This window comes from Schistocerca gregaria, chromosome 3, assembly GCF_023897955.1.
Source record: "Schistocerca gregaria isolate iqSchGreg1 chromosome 3, iqSchGreg1.2, whole genome shotgun sequence".
NCBI lineage: Eukaryota > Metazoa > Arthropoda > Insecta > Orthoptera > Acrididae > Schistocerca > Schistocerca gregaria.
Genome location: NC_064922.1, coordinates 653,227,247 through 653,238,390, shown reverse-complemented (window position 1 = coordinate 653,238,390; position 11,144 = coordinate 653,227,247). Strand labels below are relative to the sequence as shown.

At 38.7% G+C, this 11,144-nt stretch overlaps 1 protein-coding gene across 1 annotated transcript; it reads right to left on the bottom strand.

The window, feature by feature from the left end:
- Positions 1–400: 400 nt before the first annotated feature.
- Positions 401–8,348, bottom strand: LOC126356112 (ubiquitin-like domain-containing CTD phosphatase 1). Its single transcript, XM_050006813.1, has 5 exons — positions 8,074–8,348; positions 7,751–7,932; positions 7,179–7,367; positions 2,024–2,182; positions 401–1,940 (listed from the first exon to the last, which is right to left on the bottom strand). Exons 1-5 carry the CDS (start codon positions 8,231–8,233, stop codon positions 1,617–1,619), a joined length of 1,014 nt encoding a protein of 337 aa, XP_049862770.1. The 5' UTR covers positions 8,234–8,348; the 3' UTR covers positions 401–1,616.
- Between the last annotated feature and the right edge of the window lie 2,796 nt (positions 8,349–11,144).

Genomic DNA, 11,144 nt, shown 5'->3' with positions numbered 1-11,144 from the left:
CTCAAGGCTGGAAAAATACAATTATGTACAGATCCACTGAATGGGTCAAGTGACACTTGTGCATAAAAAACTAATCAGTTCTCAAAAGAAAAACAAACCCCATAATTGAAATTTTTAATTAAATGCATTAAAAGAACATCAACATTGAAGCTAAATGTCACACACAAACATATACTTGTATTTGAAGGCAAAGCTGGCAGAGTTACTTTCACTCTCGTTAAAAATGAAATAAAAGTATTCCAGGGTAACAGTAATGGATAGGAATTACAAAATGGAAGACTGGATTATATTTAAATAAATAAACCAGCCTACTGACATGTTTTTTACCATGGCTCTCACTGAACTTCTCTAATGTCTAACACTTCTTCAAACCTTTTAATCATACCTGTAAGAAATAATATTCATTTTTGTTACTTTTTTGAATTTATTTCACCTCTTCATATTCATTCAGTATTGTTACAAAATAAACTTAGAAAATCTGGACAGCTGTAAAATTAATCAACAATTAAAATTAAGTAACAGTAACACTGCTAATGAAACTCCTTTAACATCCTTAGTTTTTAACTATAAAGCCACGAAATATTTACTATATTCTGAATTGGTCCCATGCCATCAGCTAAAACAATATCCTTTCAATGTGGTATTATATCTTTATGATTTTGGATTTTTGCCATCAACAGCTTATACAAATATAGTTCTTTGTTTGAGAACTTTTGGCAGTTTGTATTGTGGTGACAAGTCAAACTGAACATGACAAATGTAGTAAACGCATCTCTGGAATAGTCTTAATATGCCTCTTGTGGAGCTTATCCTTAGAGACTTTTCCCCATGCAGTACAAATCTTTTACGGGTTGATTAAGGACTGGATTCTTCTTTATGTAACATCCTGTTTATGTGGAAATGCAACATATTATGAAAGCAAAGTATACACAAAGTGCTAAAAAATCTGACAAGAACATATTTTTAAAAAAGTGTTTGAACTATTATACAAAAATCAACCATGTAATAGTACAATTTCCACTTTCTTTGATGTTTATTTATACTATTCATAACAAATTTATCTCTATCATCCAAAACTAATACCTCACATTATCCATTCAATCTCTTACAGTGTCCTGCCCTAACACATGGTTTTTGAAATTACATTTGCACAGAATGAGATACAGATACAAAATGAAATTCAAGTTCACTCACAAACACCATTCAAGATTACTTAGGCACAAATGTTTTGTCAGGAAGTTAACAAGGCAGAAGCAATTGTACAATTCATTTCTTGCCAAGGTTCAAATAGTGACCGTCTACATACAGCTTAAATGAACTGATCATCATAATAACACACACTGAAAACTGCCTCAGAAAAGAAATTAAAGTGCACGTATGGCTGGGGATTTTTCTTCCACATAACTGACAGCATGTTGAAAAACCAGTGACTGAGTGTACTCTGTTTCCATATACATCCAGCATTTGCACTAAAATTACAATATTCCATCACAGAAACAACTTAAAATCTATGTAGTTACTAAGAATTGTTGTCCAGTTCTACTTTTCTCTGCACAGTATTCCACTGGTCACTGCTGAACTGTGCCTCTCAAAATCTACACCACTAACAGACACTGCTAGCTGGTATCAGCACTGTCTCCACTTCCCAAGGATTCATCTTTTTTAGGTGTTACCCCTTTGTGTTTCCTACGTTTATATTTTTCCCAGTGTTTATGTTCCAAACTTGATAAATCTTCCTCATGTGCTATGTCTTGCAGGTATTTTGCAAGCCGGAGTAGTTCTCGATCCTTATCTCTATTCAAATGAGCTTGTTTGAACGGCCGTATTTTTAATCCATTATGAGGATTCATTAAAAAATTTCGTCGTATATCGTCAAACATTATAGTATTTTTAGAAGAGTACTGATCAAACTTTCCCCAAATAACACCAAGTGGTTTCACCTAGAATAAAAAAAATTGCACCAAATAAAATTATCAATTCAGTGACAAGAAACGGATACAGTTACGCAAGATAGTTCGCTTACCTGCACAACTCCATATTTTGGAGTGTGTACTGATATCATTGCTAAACTATCTAAATAGAAAGCAATTTTGTAATCAGGATGAGTTGACACACCAAGAAGCTTCATTTTTTCTTCTATCCACTTCATACTTGTTGCAGACCATATAACAATATCATAGTCCTGTAATTAAATTTGAATAATTAGCTACTTCTTAGTCCAAATTCAAAGCAAAGCTGTTTATACAGGGTGTTTCAAAAATGACCGGTATATTTGAAACGGCAATAAAAACTAAACGAGCAGCGGTAGAAATACACCGTTTGTTGCATATGCTTGGGACAACAGTACATTTCCAGGCGGACAAACTTTCGAAATTACAGTAGTTACAATTTTCAACAACAGATGGCGCTGCAAGTGATGTGAAAGATATAGAAGACAACGCAGTCTGTGGGTGCGCCATTCTGTACGTCGTCTTTCTACTGTAAGCGTGTGCTGTTCACAACGTGCAAGTGTGCTGTGGACAACATGGTTTATTCCTTAGAACAGAGGATTTTTCTGGTGTTGGAATTCCACTGCCTAGAACACAGTGTTTTTGAACAAGACGAAGTTTTCAACGGAGGTTTAATGTAACCAAAGGACCGAAAAGCGATACAATAAAGGAACTGGGATACAATAAAGGATCTGTTTGAAAAATTTCAACGGACTGGGAACGTGACGGTTGAATGTGCTGGAAAGGTAGGCCGACCGCGTACGGCAACCACAGAGGGCAACGCGCAGCTAGTGCAGCAGGTGATCCAACAGCAGCCTCGGGTTTCCATTCGCCGTGTTGCAGCTGCGGTCCAAATGACGCCGGGCCAAATGACGCCAACGTCCACGTATCGTCTCATGCGCCAGAGTTTACACCTCTATCCATACAAAATTCAAACGCGGCAACCCCTCAGCGCCGCTACCATTGCTGCACGAGAGACATTCGCTAACGATATAGTGCACAGGATTGATGATGGCGATATGCATGTGGGCAGCATTTGGTTTACTAACGAAGCTTATTTTTACCTGGACGGCTTCGTCAATAAATAGAACTGGCGCATATGGGGAACCGAAAAGCCCCATGTTGCAGTCTGGTCTGGGCCGCCATTTCTTCCAAAGGTATCATTGGCCCATTTTTCAGATCCGAAACAATTACTGAATCACGCTATCTGGACATTCTTCGTGAATTTGTGGCGGTACAAACTGCCTTAGACGACACTGCGAACACCTCGTGGTTTATGCAAGATGGTGCCCAGCCATATCGCACGGCCGACGTCTTTAATTTCCTGAATGAATATTTCGATGATCGTGTGATTGCTTTGGGCTATCCGAAACATACAGGAGGCAGCGTGGTTTGGCCTCCCTATTCGCCAGACATGAACCCCTGTGACTTCTTTCTGTGGGGACACTTGAAAGACCAGGTGTACCGCCAGAATCCAGAAACAATTGAACAGCTGAAGCAGTACATCTCATCTGCATGTGAAGCCATCCCGCCAGACACGTTGTCAAAGGTTTGTCTGCTTGAAAATGTACTGTTGTCCCAAGCATATTGCAACGAACGGTGTATTTCTATCGCTGCTCGTTTAGTTTGTATTGCCGTTTCAAATTTACCGGTCATTTTTGAAACACCCTGTATCTATGTACAGCTGCAGCAGAAAGTATTTTTGTAACCATTTCAAAACTAACATCTTTTCCACAGTTCCAGCTACCTTACAATTACAAACAACACAGAAACCATTCAGGTCAGTGGAAAAATACTCCTCTCGGAGCACAAAAAGGCAAATATACTCTTGTTTAAAAGACTCTGGCTAAAAAGTTTGGTATCAACTGCCTAAGCCTACTCAGCACCTTCAAAATTTTTACAAAAAATTGTGGCATGCAAACATATTTGTGCATTTTTCGACATGCAACTCACCTCTCACTCCCACAAGCTCCCCTAACTGTAGCTCGTTCACACCCACTAGTCCATCACTGTAAGCTGCTCATACCCATCCACTCCCACTCTCTCACTCATTCAACCTAGCTCATTTTCATTATCTCTTTGTGTCACTGTCTCCTGTCTCTCAGACACGCTCAGTCTCCTTTATCCTGTCCTACTAGTACTACTGTCTTCTCTCAATGCCACTGTCTCCCTCTTGCTCTCTCTTACTGCTACTATCTCATTCATTCATTCATTCCCACAGCTGCTGTCTCTTCTCACAGCCACTATCTGTCTCTTCCTCATCTTCCCTGTCGTAGACTCTTGTCTCTCATTATCTCTGTCTCTCACCCTATTCCACTTTCTCCTCTTTCTTCCTCTCAAAATGGCACTGTCTCCTTCACTCTTTTCCTAGCACTTCAACTATGTTTCACTGCCACTGTGTCCCTCTCTTACTCACACACTACGATTGTCTCCTCACTTTCTATACCACAACCGCTGTCTACTATCTTCAAGTATTTAGTCACTTTCCCACCTCTTTCCCACTGGTACTGTCTCCGCTGTCAGCACAGAGGTAGTGTGTGTGTGTGTGTGTGTGTGTGTGTGTGTGTGTGTGTGTGTGTGTGTGTGTGTGTGTGTGTGTGCGCGCCCTTTTTTCCCCTGCCACAGAAGGCCATTCCACTCACAAGGAAAAAAGATTATGGGCTAGTAAAGTTTTTAAGGTGACTCTGAAATAACACAAAACTAATTTTAAACCTCAAACCGGATTTTACATGCGCAAAAATTTTGGATGTGCTTTGGTATCACTATATGGGGTTCCCATAAACCTTCTGATAACAGAAACTTTACAGCACATTTCTACATGTTACATCACATCATTTTTATCAACTATGGTTTTGCCTCACACCAGATTTTATGTGGATAACTTGGGCAACTTTGAACTTCTTTATCTCGGAAATGGATAAAGATATCAAGATAATTTTCAATGTTTTTCAAGATAGGGACCTTAGGAATATATTGTAAAAATTTCAGCCATTTGCTGTTCATAACTGTCTTGGGGGCGGGGGGGTTTTTCTAAGGAAATGCCCATGAACTACTTGTTCTTCCATAAGCCCCTTAAGGTCCACATTAGACCACATCAAATGCAAAGAAGAATCAAACAATTTGCTCCATCTGCCTAAGCAGGAGGTAATGTGTAATATTCATACTCTGACCTTGTACTGTAGGATAGCGACACTACAGTGATCCTTCTGTTGGGAATACAGTTATAGTTCTAATGATTATTACATTTAATCATTTGTTAGTGGCTCTGATGGGCAAGGATATGGCTGTGTTTTTACAGTAATGTGGTCTAATCAAGGAGTATGTTGCGAATTGATGACCATGCCTGTTTCTCAAACTGGGGACATGAAAATCTGGAAGTGGCATTTGGATAACGTGTGGAGGTCTATTAAGAGGGGTTCCTGGTTCGAGCAATCTGGTCTGGCCATGTAGGAAATTGTTCTGGTAACATACCATTGGTGTTATCAATCTGCTGTCAGTTTTAAGTGAGCATGCAATGAGTGTGCCTTGAACTGCTACCCCCCCCCCCCCCCCCCCTTGAGGTGTGTACTAAATTCATTAAGTACAGGGAGGCATGATTATCCTGAGGGAACGTGGGTATGAGGAGACTGTTGATTCCAAGGGTGGGTGTCCTGATGTGGGGTTTTAGGGTGTACTAAATAGCTTTCGTCGGGTTAACAAAAAAGTGTATATAAGAGGAGCCAATTGTAGTTTCTGACCGTTTTTCTTCATACTGGGATTTGAGTACCAGGGGATTTCACCATTTAACAGTAAATAATAATGTACAGTTTAAAAATCATTCAGTGGGGTCTTGTACAAATACTGGGTTATTGGGCAGTTGTTATAGGAAGGTGGAAGTGGTGCACTTCTACTCTACATTCTCATCTACATGAGTACTGTTGAAGGAAAAGTGTTCCGGAAAATTGTTGTCGATTTAAACTTTAAATGTTTCTTGAAGCTAGTAGATAAAATGTACAGGCTGAAGGTGGTTGGTTTATTTTTGAACGCGTTTGTGAGGGGGGTGGGGGTGTTTAATGTGTTTTGTGGTAAGGAAACAGAATTTTCTTTCCTTTTTTTTTTTGGGGGGGGGGGGGGGGGAAGATTTTCTTGGGAAAGGATATCAGTCGAAGGATGGGTGATGTTTAGGGAATATGGTTAGACCGGTGTGTGTGTGTGTGTGTGTGTGTGTGTGAGAGAGAGAGAGAGAGAGAGAGAGAGAGAGAGAGAGAGAGAGAGAGACTGATCTTGTTTATTAGTTAACATTAGTAGGTATTATCATTGAGTGTGGTCTGTTTCAGGTGTGCGGGGTTAGTGGTATCATGGATTTTGATTGGGATATATACAAGTTATAGGTGGGTTTGCTGCAATGCAGATATATAGGTCATTTGAAATATCATGATACTGGGCTTCCAAGTTGGGCAGGTGCCTCGTACGGCTGTCTTCATTTGAGCTGTATGGGTAAGGTGAAATTTGTGGTACTGGTTGTTTTCTGGTATCACTGGTTTCATTTGAGCTACATACATCAAGTGAAACTGGCAGTACCTGGTTTCTGAGTTGTATGTAGGTTCCTGGTATCATGAGCTTTGGTTGATTGTTGAGGATTTCATGTGCTTTATTTTTTGGTTAATATTTGTTTTGGAATGTTGTGATTCTTACTGCTGCTTATGTAGTTTATTTCCACCCAAAAACCCTACTTCCAGCAATTGTCACATTAGTTTCATTCTGTTGCTCAATATAAATATTCAATTTGTTATTTAAATTTGTTTGCCTGTGGAATGAGTGACATCATGGCTGCCAAAATGAATACAGTTGAAATCACAACTTTCAGTAATCCCCTGATTGCTCAAAATGAGAACATCTTATTACAAGTGTCACATGTATGCCAGCAGAAGTTAACTGCTGATTTTAGATATCAAGTATAGGGTGAACCAGGACACGAGTAGTAGACAGACAACAACTTTTAGATGTAATGTGATTGTAACTTTGATGGACACTAAGTCGTACAAATAAAAATATGGATGGTAAGTTCTCTGTCTTTAATGAATTTTAACATTATGATTTCAGACAGACAGGCAACACAAAACTGCAACAAACTAAAATGTGTCATGTATTACATTTACTTTTCATAGAAGTTGTAAGGTAATTCAGCTTCAAACTATTTTGATTACTCACTTGATATGCTGATGTTAGGAATTCATGCAAAAATGGCCTCATCAATTCATATCCAGTTTCTGCAGTTGACCGGTGATCAAACAAAGTGTAGTCAATATCTAGGACAAGTAGCTTTTTCCCAGCCCTTGGCGAGTTGAGAATATTAACTTTGTATTCACGGATACGTCTGTCAATTTTGGCTAGATACACCTGTTAATAATATTTTTTAACAGAGGTAAGTACAAACTATGAATAAGCCACTCAATATAATCAAGTATGTTATGACTTTATCCTTTTAGGAGGGCAGTAACAATTTCATATTTGCAGGAAACAAAGTACAGTCAGAATTTTTATCTCATAGCCCCCTTAACTCGTTTGCTAATTAGATTGCAATGCTTCACTAAGAATTTAATCTATGGTGTGCAACATCTTAAAATTTAATGTCTGGTACTCATCTATATAAATTAGGAATGCAAAATATCAACAGCAGTCGTCTTCAGTATAATTCTGTTCACATAATTATAACGATACGAATAATATTTCGCTTATTACAATATAGCACAACATTATGTAACTATATTTGTCAGCTATACCTCTTTATTCTCAATGGCGACTTCTTCCTCTTCAATGTCAAGATCATTAATGACTTCTGGTATGTCTTCAGGAGGAACACTAGCATCCGCAATATCCTCTTCAAGCGAGCCCATCATCATTACTTTAAAACCTGGTTTCAGCTTCAGCGTTCCTATTTGGCAATCATCGCCAGGAATTTTTCCTGGAGAAATCCAATGTCAGTCGACTTCATATACATACATACATTCTCTTCACCCAAAGTACCACAACCAGTACAGTTAATCTCTATAAAAGAACATGAAAACTTATACAAGCTCATGAAAACACACACAATGGCTCCTACCTTTTAATTTCAAATTAAGCAGTTTCTGCCTTTCGGGGCGAACTCCCGTTTCCTTTTGTATTGCATTCTTTAGCGTCTGAACAGTGTCACTCTCCGAAAGATTGTTGATACTGTACTCCTTCCCACTCCATTTCACAACAATAGTAACTTCGTTTTCCATGACGTTTCCCTATTCAGCAAAACAAATTTAAAATGCCGCCCTCCATCTATAACACATACGTACACATCAAAGTGCCCGACATTGTATACAAAGATCTTATTCGTGGTATCAAAGACATTCTAGAAATTTTAATCGATCATGTACTAGATTGCTAAATAAAACCTCCATAATTTCTGAACTAATCACTTTAATTTTACTTAATTCTCATATGACAGCATTCTGTAATGTGCAAATAATGGATGATCAAGAATATATCTCATGAAGTTTGCTTTCCCAATTAATAAAAATTATCGTTGGTAATTCCTCAATTCCGACACCATACTCTGACTTTTCATACCTTCACTTTCATCGATCGGTACTAAGCTAAGCGAACAGACGTCAAGTGACGGACAATTTGAATACATCCTGATGTGATATGACGTGACGCAAGTGTGATTTGGCCTTAAGTACTACTGCAAGTTTATTCTGGGTTTAAACATAATAAGGTACCTTGAACAGACGGGCTTTCTCTGTGTCAATGAATAAGGATTCCGAAAACACCGATAAAGCGAAACATAACTCCCGCATTCCACATCTGACATCTTGAAAGTCGTAGGTCAGACCAATCAGTTAGAAGCAGTATTTCTTGACTTTCGAAAAGCATTTGACTCACAACACCTGCACTTACTATCGGAAGTCCGATCGACAGATGTATCAAGCGAAATCAGTGACTGTATTGAATATTTCTTAGTAGAGAGGGTGCAGCAAACTGTCTTGAGTGGTGAGTCATGGACATATGTTGAAGCAATTTCAGGTGTGCCCCAACGAACTGTGTTGGGACCTTTTCTCTATATTAATGATCTTGCAGACAATATTAATAGCAGCCACAGACATTTCACAGATGATGTTATCTACAGTGAAGTTCTGGCTGCAAAAAGCTGCACAAAGATTCAGTCATATCATGATAAGAGTTTAAAATGGTGCAAATGTCGGTATTTTGCTTTAAATGTTCAGAAATATAAAGCTGTGTACTTCACAAAATTCCAAAACGTACTATCATATGACTAACATATCAACGAGTCACAATTTAAATAAGTAAACTCTTATAAATCTGTGGGTGTAATAATTTGCATGGAAGTCAAATGGAACAATCAAATCGGCTCCATCGCAAGAAAAGCAGTAGACTGTCTTCAGATACTTGGCAGGATACTAGCAAAATACAGTCAGCATACAAAGGAGATTGTTTACAAAACATTCGTGCAAGCCGCCCTAAAATGTTGCTCAAATATGTGGGACTGGCACCACTGCACTTTTACAAAAAAGAGTCAGAGGTTTGTTTAACCCATGGTTGTGCGTCATAGAGCTACAGAAAAACCCAACTGGTAGACTCTTGAAGACATTGTGAAAGTGAACTTCCAAAGTTTCAAGAACCAGGTGCAGAATGTGGAAGTATCCTACAATCCCCATGTATCACTCCCTTAGGGATGCATTTGAGCAATCATTCTTTCCACTTTCAAAATGTAGATGGAATTGGAAAAGTGCAATGAAAAGTACCCTCTGACATGTACTACTCAGGGTAGGTTTAAGTGCAGAAATTACTGGTTTCGGCTGATAAAAGTAAAGACAAAATGAAAAGCTCCACAGGTATACAAAGCAATGATCATCATAAGGCGACAGAAGGAGAAGGCTCTTGTTAAGCGGTTATGATTCCCATACCTTAATGGTATGGCAGTTGGGCGGATGACACTGATTTTCTATATAACTAGGAGCAAAAATCTCAGACAGCACTTTAACATAACATGCTTGATAGGAAACACATCAGCAGAGGTAGTGCTAACTTTTAACCTTGATAATCTGTAAATTGCGCTTCATATCACCACATATAACTATTGTGGACCTGGCACTAAGCTTGACAAATGACTCACATGTGGTGAGAAGGAGATCTGCTTTTAAATGAGACCTGCAGATTTCACAATATTTCATATGTGCTAAATAAGGAACTCCCAAGACGTCATGCTGCAAACAGAATATTAGCCGACTGAGCCAAGGAAATACACTCAAGAAGAGATATTAGTACTGGCCAGGATATCACCGCACTTTAAAGCAGAGAAAGCAAAGCACAAAACCTAAATTTGGTATGGGGTTAAATTTCAGTTATGTTATGAATGCCGCTCATCCTCTACTGAAGAGTGAGAAGAGGGCAAGTCAAGGGTGTACTAAAAAATGTATTCAGTTATCACTGGCTTCAGCTATAAAGATCCTCAAAAGGAAAACTGATTAAAACGCCCAGAGTCCTACCACAGCCAAGCTCATCAGGTAGATTCCATCCGTTCTTAATTCCAGTCTTGGCCAGGTTATCAATTGTTGGTTCCCTATCTGACAGTGTGACAACTATCGCCAGAACAGTGAAAAACGCAGAAACCGCAAAGTGCCTGACAGACCACTTACAAGTATCGACCTATTTAAATTCGTCAAAATGTTCACTACCCCAAAAATTTGTGGAATATTGATGTGGAATATACTATCTTAGAATATGTGATAATCTGACGATGTTCGCATGCCAACTAGCTCTGTAGATGAGGAAGAGGTTGAGGAAATGTATGACGAGATAAAAGAAATTATTCAGATAGTTATGGGAGACAGAAACTCAGTAGTCATGGGGGAATGGAATTCGATAGTAGGAAGAAAAGGAAAAGTAGGGAGTGAGTGTGGACTAGGGGAAAGGAATGAAAGAGGAAGCCAACTGGTAGAATTTTGGACAGAGCATAATTTAATCATACCTGACACATGCTTTAAGAATCATGAAATAAGGTTGTATACAAGGAAGAGACCTGGAGACAGTGGAAGGTTTCAGGTTGATTACATAACTATAACACAGAGATTTAGAAACCAGGTTTTAAATTTTAAGATGTTTCCAGCGTCAGATATGGAC

What these genes read in the sequence shown, in the direction of transcription:
- LOC126356112 (XM_050006813.1), bottom strand. Translation starts at nt 8,233, where the DNA reads ATGGAAAACGAAGTTACTATTGTTGTGAAATGGAGTGGGAAGGAGTAC. An exon ending in GCTTAATTTGAAATTAAAAG is followed by an intron (nt 7,933 to 8,073) that starts GTAGGAGCCATT and finishes GGATTTCTCCAG; the next exon opens with GAAAAATTCCTGGCGATGAT. An exon ending in TCGCCATTGAGAATAAAGAG is followed by an intron (nt 7,368 to 7,750) that starts GTATAGCTGACA and finishes TATTATTAACAG; the next exon opens with GTGTATCTAGCCAAAATTGA.